Consider the following 27,877-nt stretch of genomic DNA (forward strand, 5'->3'; position numbering starts at 1 on the left):
CCACCACCCCTCCTGCGGCTGGAGCGCTTCCAGGGTAGAGGCGCAGCGACGCTCGCCTCTGCGCTCGCTCAGCGATCCTCCAGCTTTTCCTCCTCCTGCTCCGCGTGCTCCTCCTACTCTTCCCGGTGCCCTCAGCTGCCTTTTCTGCAGCCGGCTCCTCCTTTCCCTCCCTCCCCCGCCTCTCGCTCTTTACCCGCTAACTTTCCCGAGCTCCGGCCGGCGGCGCAGAGCTCCGCGGCAGCTTAGGGCCCACTGCAGACCGCGGACTGCCGGCGCCGCTGTGTTCTGTATCCCATCCCCGCGCCCCTGGCGCGCTCCGGAGAGAATCGAACGATGCTCGGGGCTGGGGACCGAGGCGCAGCCCGGGCGAGATGGCTGGGCACTGGGCTTTTGGGTAAGGCAGCCCCAGCTTGCTCTCTTCTGCCTCCCTTCCCCCCCCCCCATTCATTCCCCCAGAGGAGAGGACACTGGGATGGGGTGAGCTTCGGAGTGCGGCACGGAACAAGCACGACTGCCACTGGCTTCTTGCCCAACGCCCGGCTCGGTCGGCTGTGCCCCCTGAGGATCCTGCACGTCCCCGGCCCCACTGGCCCGCCATCCTCGCGATTACTTTTTCCGCTATCTCTGGCTCCTTCAGTTCCAGTTTTCTGGAGCTGGATCTTGGGGCTGCAGCGCGGGTCTCCGAGTTCAGAGGTTTGGGTGTGCTGGGGGATAGGGGGTGGTGGTGGCAGTGTCTGTGCCTTGGGTGCAGGGAATGCCTGGTGAGTTGCACGTGAGATTGTTGGGACTGTGGTTTCTAGCTCTGCCCAGAGCTGTTTGCAACTTGGATGCTTGTTACTCAGGCATCAGACACGCACCGTGTGTGTGTGTGTGTGTGTGTGTGTGTGTGTGTGTGTGTGTGTGTGTGTGTGTGTGACCCCCCTCCTCCTGGACCTTTTTCTGTTTGGCTTAAATGCCTTGTGCCTCTTCCAGTGTCCACTACCTTCCCTGCAGCTCCACACTAAGGCCTGGAAGGGGTTGGAAGGACTTGGAAGATTGGTCAAGCCCCCTTTTAAGAAGGGTCTTGCATCCCTTCTTACAAAGGGATTCCATAGGGAGGGCCTGTTTAGCCTGCTCCTGGCTCCTCATTTTTGGGATGAATGTGAAGACTGAGGAGACACTTCCAGAGGATACAGAAGGAACAGAGTATTAATATTTATGAATATACACACAATAGTTTTGAGTGTCAAACAATAAGAGATTAGGAACAGTATTTATTAGTCCAGAATGTAATCTCATAAATCATAGATGGATTTCAATGCAAGCCAACTCCATCTCTGGCACCTGTACCTCTTCCTGTTTATATTGGTCAGATTTGGCTTTTTGCAGCTGCCCTGATTGGGTTAGCCACACGATGTAGGCAATCGTGCTGAAAACAGGGAGACAGAAGCTTTCTAAGGGCAGTCACTGCTGTTTCTGCAAATATAAACTCTATGCAGACCTGTTATGTTAGCACGTGATGGTGGAGGGGGGATAGAGCATTTCTTTCACTCAGGAGCCACTGATTTAGTTACACCACTAAAGCCAGATAGAAGACCTTGGTGTTTTCTCTGGTACCTCCAGAGAAACAGCTTTGTGCTGGTTTCACAGTGACCCAAATGAAGTGGACCTCTGTGAGGCCTGAGGCTCCTCTTCATGGGCTGGTCACAGTGCCCTTCTACACTAGCTCCCCCTCCTCTCATCTCTAACCTGCCCAGGTTCCCACTGTGACCATGGCAGGAGGAAGGGGTTCCTGGGCAATTCAAACTCACAGTGATTTAACTAGCCCACTTATCCACACCTGCTGCTGCCTGGTTGGATGGTGGATGCCAGTGGGAGCTGTTAGAATAGTCATAGAACCAGTCTTCTGAGGGAAACCACACTGCACACTGTGTGTGTGTGTGTGTGTGTGTGTGTGTGTTGGGGAGATTGTGGGCAGAGTCTTGGTAGTTTTCTTCAGGTGGAAGACCCCATCTCCTCTGAGGACTGTGTAACTGGTAGGCCAGGTAGGGGCGGGGCCCCTTGCAGCAGGTTTGGATGAAGTCCTGAGCTACCTACCCTCAGGAGAAAGCAGAGTGATTTGTAGGTGGGAGACCGCAGGCCCCAGAACTGGCCCCACCTGCTCTGCCCACTGCCCCTCTGGTCTGCACTAGGAATACAACCAGGGTCCGCTCTTGGGCCTTGCTCAGGCAGCCACTACTGAGTCCTCACAGTGGCATTGCCCTGAGCTTGGGACACAGGCGTCATCCTTTCTCTCAGCCCAGTGGGGAGATGTGGAGCTGACTGGACAGCTGACTGGAGATGCTCCCTGGCAGCATCGATACTGGCGGGAACTTTGGAAACCATAGCACAGAAAGAGGAAGAGGAAACCATGGTCCAGAGAGGGAAGGTGACTTGCCCAACTGCATGGCCAATTGATGGTCAAGTAAGACAGAATCCAGGTCTCTTGGGCTCTGTCATACTAACTTGCCTCCTGGTTAACCAAAGTCTGGTGAGGGGAATGTCAGCAGGGAGTGTGCTGATAGGCTAAATAAAGAATGAGAGAGGCTCTGGGGCCTGGACATGAAGGGATAGAAGCTAGGGGGTGGGCAAAGCTATTGTTCTCACAACTGTGGGGACTGGGAATGAACTAGTAAGCTCCCAGGAGTGTCCTACTCCTCCAGCCCCTTTCTCCACATCAAACTCAGTCTTACTGACTGAGACTAAGTGATTATAATAACTCAAGAAGACGCCCTTTTCTTAATTGAGAAGCAGTTTCCAAGACTGTAGTATTGCAGTTGACGTTTAGGTGGGTGCCAGTCCCTTCCTAAGCATGTCACTGGCAATATATCTGTCCTGCCAACCCCTTCCTTGTTCCCTGATTTGCTTAATTGCTGTGATCTGTGTTTAATTATCACTTGTGAGGATGCTATGTTGCACAACACTCTTTCCCTTGGTATGTATTTATTAAGGGCTTGTTTAATGAGAAAGCAATTAAAGAGCGGGTGCTCAATCCCACTTAGAGGAAGGAAAAGGAAAGGGTAAGTAAGGAGTTCATGGAGAAGAGGGCAGGAAAGGGGAGAAGTGGAGGGAGACCCCAGCTTTGAATCTGGAACCAATGATTAGTTCTTTTTCTGGCGATGCAGGCCTGTGAGGCATCCCTAAACTCTTATGACGGGCTACCTCCCGATAGGCAGCATGGTAGGCAGACCCTGGGCACAGATCCTCCCACTTTGCCCTGTTGCTGAGGGTGTGGGGATCGCTGCATAAGCCATGGGCTGGCCCTGCCAACACACCTATTCTCTAGCCTGCAAGAGGAGGGACAAACACACTGCTTGGACTTGTTTGCAAAGCTGGTTTTGTTGAGCAACTTCTGCTGTCTCAGGGGCATGCTTTTATCCCAGGAAAGCTCCTGGGAGTGGGCAGGAAGTAGGTAGGTTGCCTAGGGAGAGGGAGCTGAAATCTTTCCTTTGTCTTTGGACCCAGGGGTGTTTGCTTGGCCCAGACTTGTCTCCCATAGCCACTAGGGCCTACGCACCAAGAAGAGTCTTGTCCTGCTGGCCTCAGCCCACTTTCTACCTCTGAGCTCCAACTTTGAGCTTCTCTGACTCCCTTGGGGCCAGAGTGTATCAGCTTCCCTATTAAAGTCAGCAAAGCCCTTGGAGCTAAGCTTAGAGTAGGCAGCACCCTGTTCCTCTCTCCGCCTTCCATACCGGGTAGGTGTGACTGATACTTGGATGTGGGGAAAGGAGGCAGACCATTTCCTGTTTTGGCATTTACCTTGCAATATCTGATGGTAGCCATTAGATTTCTGCTGGTATGACTATTTGATAATAACATTTGCATGTACCGAATATATTTTTACTTTAATAAAAGTTGGGAGTCCTGAATCAATCCATAGACAAAACTGCAGCACCTGGGTGAGGATGGGAGTGGGCTGAAGACTTCAGAGAATGGCAAACAAACTGGCTGCTCTGAGAGTGGCCGAATGCTTAGGGACCTTTAGTGAGAAAGGCAAAGCTTTGAGGCTCAGGATTGAATCCCATAGGCTCACGAAGAGGAGGACGTGTTCGTCAGCCCCATGATACCAGAAATAGACCCCCAATCCCAATTATGTATACACACCTTGAAATTCTAAAGAGTTAGGTTTGGGACAAAGCAAAGAAAGTTCTTCTTTAGCCAGGGAAATAGCCAGCCACATGGACATCATTACCTCCGAGAGGTGGTACAGGGTGGAAGTATAAAACAATGTGTGAATGGCCTGGAGACATTCTTGGCTGGCACTGGTCATTAAGCCAGAGGTGCCCTGGTTATTTCCAGACTTGTATTGGGGGCCCACTCTGTCCCCCTCCCTCCTTTCAATGACTATCCTCCTCTACCTGCAGGGTGCCTAGGTCGACTCACTGAAGCACTTCTTGTGTTTTATAATCTCACGTTTTGGCTTTACACCAAGGTGGGGAGGTAGGAAAGACAGCTATCCCGGTTTTGGGGATGTGGTATCTCTGAATTTCTCAAGGTCAGCAGGCAGAGTGGTACCTGCCTTGTACCTGCTGACCCATCCTCTCCTGACTGGGTCATCCCACTGAAGCACTGCTCCAGGGGCCTCCAGTGGATCCACACCTACTCATGTTCCCTCCTCTCCCCTAGGCACAGCCTCACAGGTGAGACAGCAGGAGACAGGCCCCTGAGTTTTCCTGTACATAAGCCACCCAGAAAATAGCTGGCAGGACTTCCCGACTACTGGGAGGGAGTGCTGTGGAAAGGCCAGGCTTGCCTACTCTCTCTGATGCCTTAACTTGGGGCTCTGGACTTCTCCATGGAACCGTGTCTGCCTTTTCTTTGTCCCTCTCAGGCTATGGTGGGAATGGCAATGCTTCACTTTGGGAGTCCGCGAGTTGCGAGTTTATTAGAGTTAAGCCATCCACATAGGTGCACACTAATCAGGTAAAAATGTGCATTGCCATTAGCCAGACCTTAAGGAAATAGTTTTCTCCTTTATCCTAGACTCCTCTCTTTCTGCTTCTATCTATTTAAAGCAGTCAAAAATATATCACTTTTAATGTGTATCTTTGTTGCTCTTGCATATGCCATTCTGGCTGGGGTTGGGGAGGGGACTTGGCTCTGACTTGAGTTACCCCATCTTCCCCAGGATCCCAATTTCTAGACAGGGGTGCCAGTGAGCACTGGAGGCTGGAGCTGTGGTGCTACTTGGAGCCTGGGCTTGAGCCCTGAGGGAGGCCTGCAGCTCTCAGGAAGCTGCCTTACCCTGAGAGCTTCCCTGTCACAGCTCCACATCCTGCTCCTTGGTTTGTGGGGACAATGAGGGGTGAGAAGCAGAGTTGGGGTCTCTGACCAGAAGGCCACCTTCTAGGCTGGACGGTGGAATCCTGTGTGTGGCTCCAGTTCCTACAGCTCGGGGAGGGGGGGGGTGTGTGTGGGTGGAGGTGTGGGGGTAGGAAAGGCAGAGGTAAAAGGAAAATCAGGAGTGCTAGGAGAGCTAGCTCTGACAGCATTGTTCTCTCGGAGAGGCACCTTCATAGCGTGGTGAAAAGTAGACCTGCGTCTGAATGCCGCTTATTCCACTCACCCGGTGTGTGGCCTTGAGCAAGCAATCTCTCTGAGCCTGTTTCTTCATTTTGTATATTGGGGTGCAAATAATAAGTACCTCCTAGCATTAGTACGAGGATTAAATGAGGCATTATATATAAAATGCCCATCCTATTTTGTAGTTAATGCTCAGAGTCACCACTTATTATGTGGCCCTGGGCAAGTTACTTAACCTCTCTGAGCCTCAATTTCATCATCTGTAAAATGAGACATTATACCTACCTTACAGCATTCTAATAAAAGTTGGAATTAATATGTATAAATCCTCTAGCACAGTGGTTCTCAAAGTGTTGTGCTAAACACAGCATTTCCTGGGAACATTGTAGAAGTGCAAATTTTCAGGCTCCACTCTAGAGCTCCTGAATCAGAAATTCCAGAAGTGGGCCAAGCTAGCCGTAATTGCTCTCCAGGTGATTCTAATGCTCTCTCGTTTGAAAGCCACAGCTCTAGAACAATTCCTGGCACACAGGAGCTGACCTACGAATGAGGGATAATTGAAATAACCTCTCAACCCCAGTTGGAATGCTGGTGGGCAAACCTTGCTACATTAGGATGTAGAGAAGGATTTTCTTGCTTTGGAGCTTTGGGATGATAGATATGTCTCTTGACCTTAGGCAAATCACCTCACCTCTCTATGTTCAATTGTCTCATCTGTGATGTGGAGCTATTCTAGCACATCACTCATAGTATGGGTGTGAGGTTTAAATGTGCCTGGAATACAGTAAAGGCTTGATAAATACATACAGCAGGGCCTTGAATTATGTAATGTCATTCAACATCATTTTGAGACAACGTTGGTAAGATGCCATAGGAACTCTTGTTTATATCAATTGGCCTATGGTAAAACTGGTTTCATTATACATCATTTTGCTTGAAGTCACCAAAGCTATCGACTATGTTAAGTGAGGACTTACTGTATCAGCTATTATCAGCAGTGGCAGGGGTTACGATTTGGTTCCTGGCCCGTGGGGTGTTATTTCTGAGCTTTGCGGTAAGAGCAGTCCACTTTGCCTTCAGAAGCTAAGGGGACTTAAAGAAGCTGAGGGGATCCTGGAGAGCAGGAGCCAAGCTGTCAGCTCTTCTTGCAGCTACTTCTCTGTCATTGTTTACAAAAAGCATTGCTCAGGTGCACCTTGCATCATTATCTCATATAGGCAAAACAAGAGGAAACTGGTTTATGATGCACCACGAAGGAATGAAGTCAGACAAAAGAGGTCCTTCCTCAAGAGTGAGGATTGAGAGAAAGAGCAAGGTTGGTAACTTTGAAAACAAAGACTAACCCTTGATGTCCTGGGAATAAGAATGGTTCTGGGAACCCTCGCTCAGCCAGCCACTAAGTGCAGTCCTCAGCCACGTCCCCTACCGTTTGGGGCTTTAGTTGTCCTGTCTCTAAAATAAGGCAGTGGGATTAATGGATCAGCCTGGATCTGTTAGCTCTGGAGGTCCAAGTAGTTGAGGGAACCTGCAGTCTAGGAAGAGGTGCCAAGGAAACTTTGAAATAGGAGGCAGTACAGCCAGGCGGCTGCTCTCAACTGCCCAAGAGCCCTTGAGTCAGACCCCAGTTCAGAGTTTAACTACTCCTAGAAGTTGTAAGGCTTTGGGTGAGACACTTCACTCTTCTGAGCCTCACTTTTCCCACCTGTAGAATTTGGGTAGTAACACCCATCTTGCAGGTATGAAGTGAGAATGAAATGAGATCACCCACATGCATTGCTTACCAGGAAAGGGGCATTATTCTTGGGGATCACTGGGAACCTGAGTAGGGCCCTCATGTTCTCACCTGGGGTGACCCCAAGTACCATTTCATCTAGGGGCAAGGAGAGATGGCATCCAATTCCAACTCCCTCCTTCCATGACCTTGAGGTACAATGGGGCTTTCTCAAGGACTTTGTAGGGCAGGAGAAGGGCCAGGTTCCCTTATAAGGACTCATAAGGTGGGTTCCAGAGGCCATGAGTGGAAACTCATGGCTTTCTCTTGCCCAAAAGACAGGGATAGTATTGATGTGCTGGGAAGTGTGTGTGTGTGTGTGTGTGTGTGTGTGTGTGTGTGTGTGTGAGAGAGAGAGAGAGAGAGAGAGAGAGAGAGAGGTGCACTCTGGGGCCTTTCCCAGAATGAGGGTCTGGAGTGTGGCTGTGAGACGTGGGGGGTAGGATGGGCTTCTCCGGGTCAGGAGGGGATAGCAGGCTCAGCCCCCTCTTGGCACCACCTCCCACTTGCGGGCATTCGGGTTGTCCGGAATCTGCCTCCTCAATCTGTCTTCTTCAGCCCTCCCCCTCTTACTTTCTCTCCCTGATTACTTTTGTCGCTCCACCCTTGCTGCTGCCCAGTGCTGAGACCTGCGGCCTTTCTATGCACCCACCCACCACCTATTCCACCCCGGCTTGTCCGTTCTGCTCTCAGGTTCTGTTCAGTGGCCAAGGGCGTTGGATTCAGATGGCCAAGCAGGGTCCATCGGGAGTGTCCCTCTGCCTCTCCGCCCCTCGGTGCCGGTGGGGTCCTCTAGGGTTAGGTGACGACAGCCGCGGGGCGTTATCAGGGTACTGTGGCTGCAGTTTTCTCTTCTTCACCGTATGGATCCCACTCAGTGCACCCCTCCGCCCTCGCCAATCCTGAAAACGTAACAAGGAGGCCGCACACTAGCCTAGGGGAAATTCCCACGGCAAATCGAAGGAGCCCGGCCTTCCCTTGGGGTGGGGCAGGGATAGCATTTTCAGCAACTGCGCCCACGGGACAGGGGACGCGGACCATCCACACCCAGGCAAGAGCCTCATTTTCTTGGGTAGGGGTGACCCCTGGTGGTCATTTAGATTGCCACAAGGGCTGCTAACTGGCCCAGAATTCAATCCTGCCTAGGCCAATGAGGAAGAAATGGAGAATTATGGCGGGTGGTCTAGGCAGTGTCAACTGAAATGGAGAACCATCTTCCTGATGTTAACACTGAGGGTGACCTTCCAGAGGCCCGGCCTGGAGGTTCTGGAGGGGTTTTATTAAGCGAGGTGGTGCCCCCTCACACAGGTCTCTTCTTGCTTCCCGTGTCCCTGTCGTTGGAGGTGTCTGTGGGAAAAGCCAACACCATCTACGCTGTCAACAGCACGGAGATCCTGCTGCCCTGCACCTTCTCCAGCTGCTTTGGCTTCCGTGACCTTGGCTTCTGGTGGTCCTACAACGGCAGTGATACATTCAAGATTGTAAGCAGTGGGGGAAGGGACAGTACAGCTCATATCCTCCTCCCTTCCCTGTTGCTTCACCCCTGCCTCATCCCAGACTATGGTCCCTTCTAGACTGACCCCACTGTGATAGTCCCAGAACTCACCCTTTGTCATCCTTTCTCCCAGTATTCTTTGCAGAGCCTATATAGAAAGATCTAAGTGGGAGGGATGCTTAGATCATGTTACCAGAATGTGGGGCCCGTTGGGATTCTTGGCTAGAGTCCTCTGTCTGGTCTGAAGAAATACCTAAAACTTGGATTGCTTGTGTAAAAGATAATAATTTAATTTAAAAAACAGGAGAGAGAAGGACCTTTGGAAGGCTTGGAGAGCGGGAATAAGAGTCCAAACGGGAGAAGGGCTATGGAACCGGACTTGGAAAGAAGGGAAAGGAAGCTGAGAAGAGAATGAGATCTGCAGGAGCATTAACAGGGCTGTGTGTGGGATGGGTCAATCAACATGTGTTTATTGAAGACTCACTCTGCAATCTAGTAGGGGATCCTAGACTAACATATGGGAAGCCACGAGTGACCAACCCTGGATATAACTAAATGCTGAATTCAGAGAGTGGTGACGGACAGTGCTGCAGGATTGATCCAGGTCTTGATGGAGGGCCAGAATTGAGATGGACAGGGGACGCATGTCAGCAAAGGATGGGGTAGTGACAGAGGGAAATGAGTGTGGTATTTGCAGGAGTCATTATAAAAGGCTTTTATGAAGAAAGCACTAAGAGCTGTGCTACATCCCAGGGAGACCTCAATAAAAGAACATGGGTTTGGCCTGAAGCAAACAAAGTTCAAGTTAGACAGGCAGAGTTATCGATACTGGAAGGAAAGCAAGAGGGAGGGAGCACCTCTAACCACAGGCTCCTCCTGGACCAGGACAGGGCAGACACCCAGCGAGAGGGCTGGAGTGATGTCATGACCCCTGACGACCCTGATTCTCTTGTCTGCCTCCTTTTCCTCCCTCTCCCTCCCAGCTCATAAACGGGACTGTGAAGAATGAGAAGTCTGACCCCAGGGTGCATTTGAAAAATGATGACCGCATCACTCTGGAGGGCTCCACTAAGGAGAAGATGAACAACATTTCCATTCTGCTGAAGGACGTGGATTTCAGCGACACGGGCAAATACACCTGTTATGTGAAGAATCCCAAGGAGAAAGATCTTCAGCACCATGCCACCATCTTCCTCCAAGTGGTTGATAAACGTATGCAGTGGGGGCTGAGACAAGGGTAGTGGAATAGGAAGGGCTGGGTGGTACCCAACTCAGTGTTACAATGAAATGGTAAAATGGACCACACTGGTGTTTTCTTTCACTTTATACTTTTAAGAGTCGCTAGAGTTACATCTGGAAGCTCACAAAACTTAGCTTGAACACTTTTTCTGCCACTGAATGGCTTATAAAAGAGACTTAGCCTCTCTCAGCCTCATTTTCCTCATCTGTAAAATTGTAATATGGCTGCATTCTCCCAGGGTTGTGAGAGAGAAGCTCCGTGGGAGGGTTTCGTGCTGAGTAAATCTCCCTCTGTGCATGCTGATTATTACTACTCTTCTGTGTTCCTTTAGCAAAAGTTGATTGAATGCCAGGTATTGTACCAAAAAGTGCTATAAATGCTCCACAATGTTCTTACTTGAGGGATTTACAGTTCAGGGTAGGACAGAAGAGAGGTAGCTAAATAACTGAAATAGAGGCAGAGCATTTAGACACATACGCAACATCTGGAGCTTAAATCCCAGCTGAACATTCCAATCTGACACAGGTGGAACAATTAGACAGTGAGGGACCATAGAATGAGGAGCCAGGTGGTCACATGACCCCACACACTGAAGGTGGCTGGGGAGGGGCTGGAGGAGTTAGGCTGGGCTTCATGGAAGAGGAGCCTGGAAAGCAAGGGAGGTGTAGAAGCAGAGAAAAAGGAAAGGGAACCTGTTCAAGGATTCTGATTGTGCCGTGTTTCATGTGTGCCTGGGGTTCACTGCTCTCCAGGGTGACATGGAATGCCTAGAGCAGGAGAGGCCCATGAGTTCAATGTTGGCTGGGCCACAGGCAGAGCCAGAGGTTATCATCTGTTCTGAGCCTGGAGTTATCCGAATCAAGTCTGCATATGGCATCACCTCTTCCTCTGTGTGTGGATGTCATCCTACTTTCTGCTCAGCCTTTTCAGTAGGGAAGAGAAGGGAAGGGAACCAACATTTATGGAGCATTTCTGGGTGCCAGGCACTAAGTTAGGCACTCTCACTTACCTTCTCTCCTTTGCTCCTCGCATACCTCTTCAAGCTGACCTCTCCGTTTTCAGATTCATTCATCCATCTATTAAAAAAATATTTATTGAGCACCTACTACGTGGCATCCATTGTTCTAGGTGCTGAGGATACACATGAACAAAAATAGACAAATTCTTGTCCTTTTGGAAATTGGAGGAGATATATAGAAAACAAAATAAAGAAGAAAATTGCATTGCATAAGAGAACATGGTTATCTTATGGAGCAGAAGTAGAATGGGGATGGAAAGCTGGGGTATTAGCAGGATCACTAGGGAAGGCCTCACTGGCAAAAGTGACATAGAGTGAGGACATTTGAAGGAGGTGAGAGAGGAAGCTGGGAGGATATTTTGGGGAAGATAGTCCAGGTATAAGGAACTGCAAGTGCAAAGGCCCTCAGGCGGGTGCTTGAAGAACAATAAGGAGGCCAGTGTGGCTGAAGCAGGATGAGTAATAAGATATGAATCAGATTAAGAGAGATTGTGTGGAGCCCTATAAAACTGAGTGACATGGGAGCCACTGAAGGGCTCTGAGCAGAAGAGCTAATGCTGGAACAGGCTCTCTGGCTGCTGTGCCAAGAATAGACAATGGAGTGAGGAGGCCAGTTAGGAGGCTACAACAAACACCCAAGCAAGAGATGTATTGGGTCAGAGTGGTGGTGAGAGGTCAGATTTGGAATTTGTTGAAGTTAGGGCCAACAGGATTCTCAGGTGGATAGGATATGAGGTTTGAGAAAAGAGAGGAGTCAAGGGTGACTGCAAGGATTTTGGTCAGAACAACTAGAAGTGTGGAGTTGGTTGAAGAGAGATGGGAGAGACTACGGGTGGAGTAGGTTAGGGAAGAAGTCAGTTCAGTTTTCAGATGAGGAAGCAGGATAGAAGGGTTAAATAAGTTGCTCGGCATTACCAGCTTGTTAGTGACTGCTGAAATGCTGTTGTTAAAATCCAGACTATCTGATTCCAAAGTCCTCCCACCACATGAGAGGTATCATAGGGAGAGTCTTAATTTTCTCTGCACACACAAAAGAGACCTAGAAAGAGGCAATGCTATTCTCACATGGCAATCTGGGGATGAAGTCGTGACTCAAACCTGCGTCTTGTGGGCTCTGAGTCTGAATTATTTTAGAACTTGTGTGTGCACCTGTGGGAGGGTCTGTGTGGGGAGGGGAAGGTGGAGGGGAAAGGGGCCCCTTTGTGTAGTGCCTTAGCTGGGAGGGTGCCACATTCCAGCTTCTGGTTCTAGCTGTAAGGCCTGGGGAGGGGTGGGGGCCTGGGGGGGACGTATCCCAGAGGCTGGGGTTGGAGGCTACGTTGCCACGTTGCCACGGTGCTTGGCTCCAGGTGCTTGACTCCTGCTCTCCTTGCCCACCCCCTTCTCTCCCTGCTCTGGCCATGCAGTGGAAGAAGTGGACAACACAGTGACACTCATCATCCTGGCTGTTGTGGGCGGGGTCATTGGGCTCCTCATCTTCATCCTGCTGCTCAAGAAGCTCATCACCTTCATCCTCAAGAAGACTCAGGAGAAAAAGTGAGTTGACTTCACAGCACACTTCTATCCTCCCACCAGCCTACCAGCCATTCTCATCTTGTGGGTGTACCCAGAATCCTCTTGTTTCACCATCATCTGCCCCCATCAGCCTTCCTCCTTCCAGCCATCTCCTCACCTCATCCTGTCTTCTTAATCCTACCACTCCCTTTCCTATCCCTACAATCCTCCTCTCCTCTACTAAATCCCATTCCCTCTTTCCTCACCTCCCAATAGGTATTTATTGAATACATTGAATTCACTGAGTATATAAATGCAATCCACTTGCTCCTCCTCATCCCACTCTCTTCCTGTCCTTCCCATTAGCCTCTCTCTTTCTACTTGTATCACCTCAACCTAAAGTCCTACAAAAGGACTTAAGAAGCCTTTTAAAAAATCAGAGAAAATACAAGATTCCATGTACAGAAACTCTAAAACGGGAAGACCCTTCTAGGGAGTCTTCTATTGTGAAATTCTGAAAATTCAAATGAGGGAGATAAAAAGATTTTAAAAGGCTGATACAGCCTCCAAGGAAGCCTAGGATAAATTCAGGTATAAAAATAGACATCCATAAGGGGAAGGGGAGGGAAGAAGAGGAGATACGGAGGGTGCAAGCCCCAGGCCCAGAATTGCCAGAACAGGCAGGCTCCTATGCAGCAGGTGGGACTGTTGCAAAACCAGAGCAGGGAAAAGACACTGAAAGTTGTGTTCTTAGCAAGAAAGAGGAGATGAGGCAGGCCTTCCACTGGAGCAGAAAGGTGACAGTAGCAGGGCAATGAATGAGAGAAAGGAGAACAACTCTGTTCCCATTCGCTTCATTCTGCTTTGTTGAGAGGAGGGAATGAGCTGGGAAGGGTAGAAATTACACTGGTAAGAGGGGAAGGAGGCTGAAGGGGGGATGTTAAGGGCGTTGGGGGTGGGGAGCAGGGAACCACTGGGCACTTCATCCCAGGCACTGGCTGAGATGCAGAACTCTTGGGTTGTCTCCTTGCATCACAGCCAGAGGCTGGGAGGGGTTTGGAGGCCTTCAGAGGGGCCAGAAGCATGCAGCATGACCACATTTTTGTTTTTAAATTTTATTTTATTAAATTTATTGGGGTGACAATTGTTAGTAAAATTACATAGATTTCAGATGTACAATTCTGTATTATATCATCTATAAATCCCATTGTGTGTTCATCACCCAGAGTCAGTTCTCCTTCCATCACCATATATTCGATCTCCCTTACCCTCATCTCCCACCCCCCACCCCCCACCCCACTTACCCTCTGGCAACCACTAAACTATTTAGTCTGTGTCTATGAATTTCTGTTTCTCATTTGTTTGTTTTGTTCTTTTGTTGTTTTTGGTTTATATACCACATATCAGTGAAATCACATGGTTCTCTGCTTTTTCTGTCTGACTTATTTCGCTCAGCATTACTCTCTCAAGATCCATCCATGTTGTCACAAATGTTCCTATATCATTGTGTATATATACCACAACTTCTTTATCCATTCATCTATCGAAGGACATTTTGGTTGTTTCCATGTCTTGGCCACTGTAAACAAAGCTGCAATGAACATTGGAGCACACGTGTCTTTATCTCTAAATGTTTTCAGATTTTTGGGTAGATACCCAGGAGAGGGATTGCTGGGTCATATGGCAATTGTATTCGTAATTTTTTGAGGAACCTCCACACTGCCTTCCATAACGGCTGCACCAGTCTGCATTCCCACCAACAGTGTATGAGGGTTCCTTTTTCTCCACAGCCTCTTCAACATTTGTTACTATTTGTCTTGTTGATGATAGCCATTCTGACTGGGGTGAGGTGATATCTCATTGTGGTTTTGATTTGCATTTCTCTGATGATTAGTGATGTTGAGCATTTTTTCATATGTCTATTTGCCATTTGTATGTCCTCTTTGGAGAAATGTCTCTGCCCATTTTTCAATTGGGTTGTTTGTTTTTTTGTTGTTGAGTTGCATGAGTTCCTTGTATATTCTGGATACTAGCCCCTTATCGGAGGCACTGTTTGCAAAAATCTTCTCCCATTCAGTTGGTGGCCTCTTTATTTTGTCAATGGTTTCTTTTGCTGTGCAGAAGCTTTTAAGTTTCATATAGTCCCATTAGTTTATTTTAGCTTTTACTTCCATTGCCTTTGGAGTCAAGTTCATAAAATGCTCTTTGAACCCAAGGTCCATAAGTTTAGTACCTATGTTTTCTTCTATGCAGTTTATTGTGTCAGGTCTTATGCTTAAGTCTTTGATCCATTTTGAATTAACTTTGGTACATGGTGACAAATAGCAGTCCAGTTTCATTCTTTTTCCCAGCACCATTTATTGAAGAGGCTGTCTTTGCTCCATTGTATGCTTTTAGCTTCTTTGTCAAGAATTATCTGTCCATATTTCTGTGGTTTTATTTCTGGGTTCTCAATTCTATTCCATTGGTCTATGTGTCTGTTTTTCTGCCAATAATACCATGCTGTTTTGATTATTGTAGCCCTGTAGTACAAGCCAAAGTCAGGAAGTGTGATACCTCCATTATTGTTCTTTTTTCTTAAGATTGCTTTGGCTATTCGGGGTCTTTTGTGATTCCAAATAAATCTGATGATTTTTTGTTCTATTTCTTTAAAATATGCCATTGGGATTTTGATGGGGATTGCATTGAATCTGTATATTGCTTTGGGTAATATGGCCATTTTAACTATGTTGATTCTTCCAATCCATGAGCACGGAATGTCTTTCCATTTCTTTGTGTCTTCTTCAATTTCTTTCAAAAATGTCTTATAGTTTTCAGCATATAGGTCTTTCACATCCTTGGTTAAGTTTATTCCAAGGTATTTTATTCTTTTTGCTGCAATTGCAAAAGGAATTGTTTTTGTATTTCTTTTCTGAGATTTCATTGTTAGTATATAGGAAGGCAATGGACTTTTGTGCGTTGATTTTGTAGCCAGCAACTTTACTGTATTCGTTGATTGTTTCTAATAGCTTTTTGGTGGAGTCTTTAGGGTTTTCTATATATAGCATCATGTCATCTGCAAAGAGTGATAATTTAACTTCTTCATTCCCAATTTGGATGCCTTTTATTTCTTTCTCTTGCCTGATTGCTCTGGCAAGGACTTCCAACACTATGTTGAAAAGCAGAGGTGATAGGGGACATCCCTGTCGTGTTCCTGAACGTAGAGCAAAGGGCTTCAGTTTTCTCCATTAATTATGAGATTAGCAGAGGGCTTGTCATATATGGCCTTTATTATGTTAAGGTATTTTCCTTCTATACCCATTTTATTAAGTGTTTTAATCATAAATGGATGTTGTATCTTGTCAAATGCTTTTTCTGCATCAATTGATATAATCATATGATTTTTGTCCTTTATTTTGTTTATGTGATGTATCACATTGATGGATTTATATGTTGAACCATCCTTGTGCCCTGGGATGAACCCCACTTGGTCGTGATGAATAATCTTTTTAATGCATTGTTGTATTCGATTTGCTAGAATTTTATTTAGGATTTTTGCATCGGTATTCATCAGAGATATTGGTCTGTAGTTTTCTTTTTTGTGCTGTCCTTACCAGGTTTTGGTATCAGGGTAATGTTGGCCTCATAAAATGAGTTAGGGAGTACTGTCTCTTCTTCAATTTTTGGAAGAGTTTGTGCAGGATTGGTATTAGATCCTCTTTGAAGGTTTGGTAGAATTCACTAGTGAAGCCATCTGGTCCCGGACTTTTGCTTTTGGGAAGGTTTTGGATGACTGATTCAATTTAGTTACTGGTGATCGGTCTGTTTAGATTTTCCAGTTCTTCATGGTTCAGCCTTGGAAGGCTATATGTTTCTAAGAACTTGTCCATTTCTTCTAGGTTGTTGAATTTGGTGGCATATAGTCCTTCATAGTATTCTTGGATGATCCTTTGTATTTCTGTGGTGTCCGTGATAACTTCCCCTTTTACGTTTCTGACTTTGGTAATCAGTGTCTTCTCTCTTTTTATCCTAGTAAGTCTAGCCAAAGGTTTGTCAATTTTGATAATCTTCTCAAAGAACCAGCTCTTTGTCACATTAATTTTTTCTATTGTCTTTTTGTTCTCTATTTCATTTAGTTCTGCTCTAATTTTTTTTTATTTCCTTTCTTCTGCTGACCTTGGGTTTTACTTGTTCTTCTTTTTCTAGTTCTTTAAGGTGTAACATGAGGTTATTTATTTGGGAGTTTTCTTGTTTCTTGAGATAGGCCTGTAATGAGATAAATTTCCCTCTTAAAACTGCTTTCGCTGCATCCCAAAAATTTTGGTAGGATGTATTTTCATTGTCATTTGTTTCTATGTATCTTTTGATCTCTCCTCTAATTTCTTCTTTGACCCAGTCCTTCTTTAAAAGTATGTTGTTTAATCTCCATGTATTTGTGTTTTTCCGCTTTCTTTTTACAGTTGATATCCAATTTCAAAGCCTTGTGATCAGAGAATATGCATGGTATGATTTCAATCTTCTTAAATTTGTTGAGACTGATTTTATGTCCCAATGTATGGTCTATCCTTGAGAATGTTCCATGTACACTAGAAAAGAATGTATAGTCTGATGTTTTAGGATGAAGTGCTCTATAAATGTCAATTATGTCCATTTCATCTAATGTGTCATTTAGGGCTACTATTTCGTTATTTATTTTCTGTTTGGATGATCTATCCATAGCTGTCAATGATGTATTTAAGTCCCCTAGTATAATTGTGTTTTGGTCAATTTCTCCCTTTAGTTCTGTTAGTAGTTGCTTGGTATATTTTGGTGCTCCCTGATTGGGGGCATAAATATTGATGACTGTTATGTCTTCTTGTTGTACAGTCCCCTTCACCATTATGAAATGTCCATCTTTGTCTCTTGTTATCTTTTTCACCTTGAAGTCTGTTTCATCTGATATCATTATGGCTACACCTGATTTTCTCTGGGTACCATTTGCTTGGAGTGTCAATTTCCACCCTTTCACTTTGAGTCTATGCTTGTCCTTGTAGCTGAGATGTGTCTCTTGGAGACAGCATATGGTTGGGTTTAGTTTTTGATCCAATCTGCTACTCTGTGCCTTTTTATTGGTGAGTTCAGTCCATTTACATTTAGGGTGATTATTGATATGTGAGGATTTCCTGTAATTCTATCTTTAGTTTTCTGGTAAGGCTGTGTCTCCATTGTTTCTTTGCCTTTTTCTTGTTGTCTATTATTTCTGTGTGGTGGTATTCTATGATGTTTTCCTCTGTTTCTTCTTTTATTTCAGTATATATTTCGGTTCTGGATTTATTTTGAGTGGTTACCCTTAAGTTTATGTAAAAGAAAGTTTGATATTTAGAGTATTCCATTTTCTTCAGCACGCTTACTTTCTCCATTCCCATATTCCGGTTCAGGCCTTTACTCTCCCCCTTTTTGAGTTTTGGTTGCCACAAATTGTCCCTGTTGATGGTGGTCAAATAGCCTCCTTTAGTATTTCTTGTAGTGCAGGTCGTGTATTAGAAAATTCCCTCAGCTTCTGTATGTCTGGAAAGGTCTTTATTCCTCCTTCATATCTAAAGGATATCTTTGCTGGATATATTATTCTTGGCTCATGATTTCTCTCTTCAATAGTTTGAATATTTGGTTCCACTCCCTCCTGGCTTGTAGAGTTTCTGCTGAAAAATCTGATGATAATCTAATGGGCTTTCCTTTGTAAGTTACCGTCTTCTTTTCCCTGGCTGCCTTGAGGATTCTTTCTCTGTCGTTGATTTTAGACAGCTTCAATACAATGTGCCTTGGAGAAGGCCTGTTGGGATTGAGGTAACTAGGTGTTCTATTTGCGTCTTGGATTCGAGGGTCCAGTTCTGTCCACAAATTTGGGAAGTTCTCATCGACAATTTGTCTGAATATATTCTCTCTTCCCTTCTCTCTTTCTTCTCCTTCTGGTATGCCCATTATTCTTATATTGCTCTTTCTGATGGAGTCAGAAAGTTCTTGTAGAATTCTTTCACTTCCTTCAAGTCTCAAGTCTCTCTCTTCTTCTATCTGTGTCATTTCCAGGTTTCTATCTTCGATGTCACTGATTCTTTCCTCCATCTGGTCAACTCCACCACCCAAGCTGGTTATTTCATTCCTAATTTCCTCTATTGAGTTCTTAATCTCCAGAAATTCCATTTGGTTCTTTTTTAAAATTTCAATCTCTTTCGTAAAATGCCCATGCTGTTCTTTGATTGAGTTTCTGAGTTCATTCAACTGCCTATCTGTGTTTTCTTGCATTTCGTTGAGTTTTTTCAGAACTGCAATCTTGAATTCTCTGTCATTTAAGTCACATATTTCTGTATCTTTAAGTGCCTTCTCTGGAGATTTTTCACCTTCTTTCTGAGCTATCTTTTTGCCTTGGTTATTCATGGCAATTACTAGTTTACTATTTCTCTTCCTAGACATCTACAGGAGTGACTTCCGCAACAGGTTGATAGGAAGAGGTCTACCCCGTTTTCCAGTACTTGTTGGTAGAATGTTTTATTATCTCTCCAACTGCAATTTATTTTTCTTCTCCCACACGGCAGTGCCATGTTTTCTCTGCACTATTCCTGCTTCTCACACAATGGGGGGGACTCCCTGGGAGACAGGCCTCTCCTCTGTTAATAGTTCTTCTAGGTCACAGGGCGCAACGTCCCGGTGGGTATGCGGAGAGCTTTTGATGCTCCAAAGCTCTTTCAGCTCCTGATTCAGAGCCCGTATGTCTCAGCAGTTCCGCTCACTCCTGCAGGGATCCGCCCAGATAAGTGGGATCAGGGGCGGGGTGAGTCGCGAGAGGTGGCCCAGAGCAATGGCGGCGACCACCACCACAGCCGGTCCTGCTTCAACAGTTCCCTCCCCTCTGCTGGAACCAGCTGGGCTGTGAATCTGTGTCTGCGGCGCACAGTTCTCAAAACAGCAAATTTTCTGTTGTTTTGATCTGACACTGCTACTGTTTCGCTTCTAGCACCGGGCAGGTGGGGGCGGGGCGAGCTCTGGGAGGGGAGGGAGGCGGCGGCTAGTCTCAGTGCCTAAAGCTCCGTTCTCTGCTCGGCAGTGCGGGCTTAAACCACCGTTGTCAGCCTTCTTCCCTCAGTCTTTTCTCCGAGGTCTCTGCCGTGAGCGTTGGGTTCAGCCGTGTTATATGCTGTCCCCTCAGCCCTGTGGGCCACAAGCAGAGCCCTAGCAGTCCGAGTTCTTCCCTCTCCCGCAGCTGTGGTGGTTCCGGGAAGCAGCGAGCTCGGAGCACTGAGCTAGGTCCACGTCCTGCGCGCGGCTCCGTGTCCGCGCACTTCTCCCTTCCCTCCTCCCTCCACTCGCGCGAATCTCCCACCTGTAGGTGATTTCAGTCGGTAGTGGGCCTCTTCGTCTTGCCTGTCTGCTGTGCAGGGAGTCCCCCGTGGAGTCTTCGTTGTTCGACTCTTTGTAAACTCCAGGGGAGCTTTATAGAGGCTCACCTCACGCTGCCATTTTTCCGGAAAATCCCGCATTTTGTTTTTAATAACTAATATTACTATTGATGGTGAGCAAAATTGGAGAACAAAGTATTCAACATGTGGTTTAAAAGCACTTAGAAAAGAAAATAGTGATCCTTGGGCACCATCGTAGGTTCATTGAAAACAAGACAGGTTAAATATTTTTTCTCTAGGACACTGGTGGGTCAGGAGACTGCTATAGATAATAACACTTCCTGTCATTTATTGAATGCCTACTATGTGTCTCCAGGCATTTTTATCCATAGTTTTTATTTTACAGTTGAGCAAAGTGAGGCTCAGAATGGTTAAATGACTTGCCCAAGGCCACACAGCTAGTAAGTGATAGAGCTGGGATTTTAACCCTAGATTGTTTGGCTTCAAAGCTTAACTCATTGCCACCATACCCTACTGATTCATGGGGTACATCTAGAGTTCATTCTTTCATTTGGTGGCTATTTTTGAGGTACTGTGTGCAAGGCACTGTGCTAGGTGCTCTGGGAAATTCTGGAAGGAATGACGTTCTGCCTTTAAGCAAAGGGTGTATACACAGATAAATATAATACAAGGTAGAGGGGATCAGTGCCAGGAAGGAGGTGTGACAGAATGCTGCAGGGATTTAGAAGAGGGTGGTATATGAGGAAATCATTTTTGGCTAAAGGGATGTTTTTTTGTAGTCCTTGCATGATGGACATAATTTAAGCCTTGGGGAGGGTGAAGAGAAGGGTGTTTCAGATGGGAGAACCACTGAGAGGAAAGGCAGAAAGTCTGGGAAGTGGGCATGTGTCTGGAGAACAAGACATTTTGTTTGTTGAGAGAGTGGGGGGTGGGGAGTTTGTAGGGAGGAAGGGGAGAACAAGCCTGCAAAGGAGGCTGGGGACAGGCACTTAAGGACCTGGGAGTCCAGGCTGAAATTGGCTTTCCTTCTGACTGCAGGGGAGCTGGTGAGGGCTTGCAGGGCCTGGCATGATCAGAGGCCTTCAGAAGAAAGGGTCTGGCCAGAGTGGGCAAAGGGCCTGGGTGGGGAGAGGCTGGAGGCAAGAGATAGGCCCTGGGGAAGCCTAAGAAGGGTCCTCTGAGTCGCGAGGAAAGACTACATTAACAGCAGAGATGGGGTGGTGTCCTGAGATGAAGGAAGGTGTTGGACATCTCACCATGAATTCTGGGCTTTCATATATGGGTGTAATTCCCTCTGCCTGGAATGTGTCCTCTCTCTTTTCCTGCTCATCTTTCCTGGTCTCAGCTTAAATGACAAGTCCAAAGAGCCTTCCCTGACCCCTAGAAGGAGCCTTCCTAGGTTGAGTCCCTCCCTGGTATATCCCTATGCTACCATTTACAAAATTGTATCATAGTCACTTGTTTAATATCACATTCCTTGAAAAATTGCAAGTTTTCTGAGAGCAAGCACCATGTAAAATTATACACCCTTCTAGCTTGACACAGTGCCTGGTACTCAGTAGGTTCTCAATAAAGAAATATGGATGGTTAGGTGAATAGGAATTGGCTGGATTGACCATACTATATACCGTGTTTCCCCGAAAATAAGACCTAGCTGGACAATCAGCTCTAATGTGTCTTTTGGAGCAAAAATTAATATAAGACCTCGTCTTATTTTGCTATAACATAAGACCGGGTGTTATATACAATAATATAATATAATATAATATAATATAATATAATATAATATAATATAATATAATACTGGATTTTATATTAATCTTTTGTATACTGTAATGTATATACACAGTATACTGTATACTGTGTATACAGTATACTGTAATGTATACTGTATATATCTATATATCCATATATAGATATAAAAGGTGTGATAAAAAATGTGGTGAATGTTTAAATTTAAAAAAATGTATTACAGTAAAAACACACTGCCATTAATCCCCCTCAAAATACCCCCCCCCAGCTTCGAACACACTTACCCCATCGTTCTTGCCGCTTTCTGAAGCAGCTCTGGACGTCCTCTTTATCTTTAGTTGTGCTGTCATGGCTGCCTCCATGTCCTGAATCATTTTGATTTTGGGGAAGAGCCGTAAGTCTCACGGTGCCAGATCCATTGAATAAGGTGAATGAGTCACACCGTAATGTTTTTATTTGATAGAAATTGCTGTACCAGAGCGATATGTGACATGGAACCTTCCATCATGATCACAAAATATGGTGAATGCTGCTGCCAAGTGCCATCCAATGGAAAGGCAGGGATCTTCAATACAGGAAGTGGAATGTTGAACCTTAGTAACAGTGTGTTACAAGTTTCAACTTGTTTGGTGCAGTCAGTTGAATGTGAACTATGGTTTGAGAGAAGGTGTGTTTTTTAAGTGTGCCATAAACCATCCTCCATCATGACAATGCTCTGTGTCACATATTGCTTCTGGTATATAGCAATTTCTGTCAAATAAAACCATTACAGTGTGTCCTCATCCACCTTATTTACCGGACCTGGCACCATGCAACTTCTGGCTCTTCCCCAATGTCAAAATGACCATGAAAGGTAAACGTTTTGAATCGATTCAGGACATCGAGGCAGCCACGACAGTGTAACTAAAGACACTCACGAAAGAGGACTGCCAGAACTGTTTCAGAAAGTGGCAAGAATGGTGGGATCAGTGTGTTTGAAGAAAGGGGGAGTATTTTGTGGGGGATTAATGGCAATGTGTCTTTTACCATGTTAAATTTTTTTATTTAAACATTCACCATATTGTTTGAGCACACCTTACATAAACAGAGGGTGCCAAAAATATATATATATACACATTTTGAGAAAGGAAAACAACTATTAAAATTATGATACTCAATATACACCGATAACAAAAGATGAATACAAGTCACGTTTGAGTTCTGCAATTACAAGAGGTGCTCAAAGTGGTTACCATCAGCGTCCAGACACTTCTAATTACGGCAAACTACTGCTTGAGCAACGTTGACCAAAGTATCCACTTGTATACTTTTTTTTGGCACCCCCGGTGTATGTATGTGTGTGTATGTGTGTGTGTGTGTGTGTGTGTGTGTGTGTGTGTGTATATATATATATATATTCCATCTGAATAGGGATCTCCAGGCATATTTTACAGGGCTCTGCTTGTTTGTTATTATTATTATGATTTGAACTACACTAGGAATGATATACTTATCAAATTTCCAGGAACCTAGTGACTACGTTGGAGAACAAAATTGGGATCTAGAAGGATCCAGAAGGCTGGAGCTATGGACTAAATCCTACAAGATGAAATTGATGAGGACAAAGGTTAAGTCCTTTCTGAAGGCCTGAAACTGGACTATACAAGTTCAGGGTGAGGCTAGGATATAGTTTCACAGCAGCTGTGAAAAAGCCATGGAAGTTTTCATGAGCAGAAAGCTGGGCATGACGTAGCAGTCAGGTCTTCCCTGGAGAGCACTGCTGTTGAAGTAGGATATACTTAAATTGGAGCATGTCTAGCGCAGGGCAGTCAGGGTGGCGATGCTCCTGGAGGGGGTATCTTCCCATCTAACTGTCTCTCCTTCCTGCAGCCTTCTGCCCTATCCCACCACTCTGCCCACACCTGCCATCCTCGGTGGCAGAACCTCTATCTGCTCTGCCCCTTCCATGTTCCTTCTTCTACCTCTGTTCACAGTGAGCTCAGGGAGGAAGGGCCTGCTGGGGGCCCTACATGGGGAGCCCTTTGCCTTCAGCTTATAGCACACTGGACCTTCCCCTGGGTTGGCACAGCCTGGGAAATACCTGGTTTGGCTTCCTCCCAGCACTGACCTTTGGGAACGGTGCCTGGTACTCTTGCCTCCTGCCACACTGAGATGACTAGATGATGATAGCTAGCCTTATTGAGTACTTTCTATGTGTCAGGCACTGTTCTTTGACTCTTCCCAGCAATCCCACAAAGAAGGTGTCATCGTTACATCCATTATATAGATGAGGAAACTGAGGCAGAGAGGTTAGGAGACTTGGCCTCTTGCTACGTTAGTTCTATGAAAGGCCAGGGCGAGGGCTGGGCACAGGGGGCTACTGTTCCCACTCCACAATTTATCTGTTACTCTTGCTTTTCCTCTTGCTAGTGCCCGTCTCTCCTCTCTCCCTCTCCAGGAAGGAGTGCCTTGTGAGTTCCTCAGGAAATGACAATACGGAGAATGGGTTGCCGGGCTCCAAGGCGGAAGAGAAACCACCAACAAAAGTGTGAGCCCCTGCTTGGGGCCAAGCAGCCACAGGGAGCCTCACTTTCTGATGGTGAAACTGATGCTTAAGCCGTGTCTGTGAACCCACGTGCCTGAAACATCTGCTGCTTGGCTCAAACTGTAGTCTTGCTGGGTGGGGAGAAACTAGGGTCTTGTCCAGCCTGCCCCACCCCCTCCCCAGCCAGGGCTCTCCAGGGATAAGGACTGGTGAGGGGAGGGGGCCTGTGGAAGTTTCAGGGAAGAAAAGGAGGGGCTCAGGTGGTGTGGAGGGCTGGTCCCCGAACACCGGGTTGGTGGAGCTACTTAAGTCTCCCCATCCTATACGAGCAATACCTTGGTTTTCCTCCAGATTTCTCTTCAAGAGAGACTTGGGGGATCAGTGAGGTCTGCCCAAGTAACTGGATTTTTGTGTGGAGAATTAACCCTTTTGATGGTAGGAGTGGCCTAGAGGACTTTATACAGAATCTTGGGATGGGAGATGGCTGGAGGGGGGCCTACAGTGAAAGGCTTTGATGGATTCCTGACCCCCTCATATTGCTCTTGTGAGGCACTTCCCTTCCCCCCTCATCTCAGGGTGCCTGATTGCCTTGGGCCCACAACCCATGCTCCCCCAACCCCTGCTACTCAGAGTCTCTGAACGCTTCTAACCAGGGCTAGCTGCCTTGGTCTTGAGGAGTCTTGGTCCACGTAGCCTGCTCCTCTGATCTCTGGGTTCCTGAGGGGCGCGGGAAGGGGTCCCTCAAGCCATCCTGGAGCACTGGGGTGCTGCATATGCCTTCCCTAGCATTTCAGGATGGCAGATATTGGAGAACCAGTGTCCTGGGTTTCTCAGCCACTGGAATGCCTACCCTAGCCCTGCCAATGCTGGCCACCCCTTCTTCTTGGTATGGCAGGACCATCTCCATTCCTGGAAACTCCCAAGCCTGGCTCTGCCCTGCTCTTTTTCAGAAGCAACAGGTGGCATCATCTTCCCATTGGCTTGCCCCTCCCATGCCCCACCACCACACCTTCTCCCCTGACTCAGGGTTGTTCATCTCCAACCCTGGGTCAAGGGCTTGCCTTCACCTCAGGGATCTTCTTCCTTTGGATGAAATGGCCCCTGGGTTTTCCAGCTGCTTTCTGCTCAGTTGTGGTCCCTTCTCTCCCCCCGCCCACCAGGGTTGGGGAGGAGTAGGGAGAAAATGCCAACAGTTTTCCTAGAACTGGTTTGTACACTCCTATGTGTGGGGCTAGACCATGCCTTAGCTCCCAGGTTCTAGCTCGTACCTTCCCTCCTGTCTCCAGCCCAGCATAGCAACCAACTCTGGTGTGGCACTGGTGGAGGAACGGCCCCCACCCAGGGTCATGCAGGAGACCAGGGGGCTGGGGTTGTGTCACCAATGGTCCCTTGGCCAGTGACTGAGTCTTGGCAACATCTGCCAAGTGCTCCCATGGGGGCCCATGACAAGGGATGGGGTGGTATTTTCCCCGGGAAGGGAAGTGAGGGATGGCATGGAGATGTGATAATGCAGGTTCTTCACCATCTGCTCCCACTCCCTCACTCTCATGGAATTTCTAAGACACTGCTCTCTGGGCCCCTGGGAGGGATGGGAGGGAAGTAACCCCCTTTTCCACAGTGTATGTGGACCTCAGGACTCTCCCTGCTAAAAAACAGCAGCAAGCTTCCCCAAGGGTGGAGTTGGGGAGAGACTGAGGAAAAGCAGCCCCTGCAGAATGCCATGGCTGTGGCCTGTGGCCTTTGCCGAACCTGATGTGCTCACAGGTTCACACTCTGATCTGTCTCTGTCCCTCTCGTTCTTCTCCACCCATTAATAATCCTGGGCTCGAGTTCAGATTTTCCTGGCTTTCGGAATAGACAGACCAGCGCCACCAGCCATTTGGGAAACTTTTTATAGTTGCCATCATGCAAAACTGCTTTCTTCCTTCTTAGCTTCTACGTTTGGTCGGGCAGTGTCTTGCACTCCTCTTACTGAGGAGAGATATACATGAGAGCGGGCCCAGGCATACAGAGTGGGGAGAGGAAAAACGTCATCCTCTTCACTCCTGGGTCTACTGCTGACTAAGATGTGGGTCATGCACCTTCTCTGGGCTCAGTTTTTCCCATCTATAAAATGGGTATAATAATACTTACCTACCTCACAGGACTGTTGTGAGGCTTGGCAAGTTTTTATTTAAAAAATCTTTGGGGTTGTGAAGGGATCTAGGAGGCCAGGTATTATAGTCGGTGGCACTGATCCAAGGCCACGTTGTTCTCTTCTCTGTGTCCCACCCCTGTAACTCTCTCTCTCTCTCCCCACCTCTCTTTCTTAAAATTATTTTAGTCTTTGTAATGTTAGAAACCTTGGCTCTGATGCTTAAAGCTTCTTGTCTACAGGTTTTGGTTGGTGGTTTTTAATAGAGGCGACTGGGACTGTAGGGGCCACGTTTGATTGCCCCAATGCCTGGGATTATCCATTGGTGTTTTGTGAGTGGGGACTAAGGATGCTAAATTCATTCCCCACAACAAAAGATTGCTTTGCCCCAATGCTGGCATACCCACAGAGAAACACTGGCATGGATTTGCAGTAGAATGTATATGGACAAAGCCATCTTCCCAGGCAGACTCAGTGTGTGCCAGTCTCCGAGGCGATCTCCAGGGGCTGGCAAGTGTGTTTCCAGGACTTGTGGGCTAGAGAGAGCCATTTACAAAGTGGATCTTAGAGCCCTAGATGCATGCAGCTGTGCTGACAATAAAGTCAGTGAGACCAAAGACAAAGTCTTTCTCAGCTCCCAATCCTTGACCTCAAAATAGGGCTTCAGCTTTCCGGGCCTTGGGTTTCTCCCCACATAGGAACTGAATAGAAGGCAACCAGAATGAAACTATGATTCTATAGAGATATGGGAGAGGAGCCAATGGAGCTCAGACTTTTCACATCTGTCTGGCTGACCAGAACTGGAGGTGAAGTGAGGGTGTGAGAGCATGCTCCTGAGATGGTGGCAGGTGAGGGTGTGCATGTGTAGATTGGGCACACAGTGTGCACATGGAAATGCATGACTGTGGAGCGGGTAGGCTGTTCATAGAGAGGGGATGTATGGAGGTGTGTGTAAAGGCTAAATGTGCCCGAGATGGCGAGACTGTGCATTTCAGGAGCTATCTTTCCTGGCCTGAGCTATACCTGTTGGCGCACCTGGAGGCAGAGAAAGGATAAGAGACAGAGGGGAAGACCAGTCATGCTCTTGGGGTCTATAACTCTATGACTCCATTTCACTGTTACAGACAGCTACCATCAGAGTGATAGCAGGAGGGGGTACAAGAAGGGGACTTCTTGGGAAAATCCTATAGCTTGCTTCATTTAGTTTGTCCCAGGTTGGAGTCCCTACCTACCCACCTCCCACCTGATATGCAGTGCTTTTGACTATCTTATGCATGGTTTATTCCTCTGGCTTGAATGACAACAATGCCCATAGTCAATTTCCTATATAACTATAGATCAAAATGTTGCTGCAGGAGGCCATGGGAGGCCTCAGGCTGAGGTGTCTCCAGTAGGTGCAGCTGTATACACTCTTAGCACTGATTTGTGTTCAAGCACGGAATGAATGTGATCAGACTGCCTTGCCTTTACAACATATTTTGCATTGTAAAATTTTATTTAGCTTTGCCTTGGATTAAATAAAAATTATGTTGAATAGA

At 46.8% G+C, this 27,877-nt stretch overlaps 1 protein-coding gene across 2 annotated transcripts; it reads left to right on the forward strand.

The window, feature by feature from the left end:
- The first annotated feature begins 33 nt into the window (after positions 1–33).
- On the forward strand, positions 34–27,877 carry SCN4B (sodium voltage-gated channel beta subunit 4). Of its 2 annotated transcripts, XM_074335410.1 has the most exons (5): positions 51–394; positions 8,621–8,793; positions 9,791–10,019; positions 12,472–12,601; positions 24,119–27,877. In XM_074335410.1, the coding sequence occupies exons 1-5, from the start codon at positions 334–336 to the stop codon at positions 24,210–24,212; spliced, it is 687 nt and encodes a 228-aa protein (XP_074191511.1). In that variant the 5' UTR covers positions 51–333; the 3' UTR covers positions 24,213–27,877. The 2 variants fall into 2 exon arrangements, with proteins under 2 accessions (XP_074191510.1, XP_074191511.1); XM_074335409.1 differs by lacking the exon at positions 8,621–8,793 and having other exon boundaries at positions 34–394.

The sequence above is a fragment of the Rhinolophus sinicus genome, linkage group LG06 (assembly GCF_036562045.2).
Source record: "Rhinolophus sinicus isolate RSC01 linkage group LG06, ASM3656204v1, whole genome shotgun sequence".
Classification (NCBI taxonomy): Eukaryota; Metazoa; Chordata; class Mammalia; order Chiroptera; family Rhinolophidae; genus Rhinolophus; species Rhinolophus sinicus.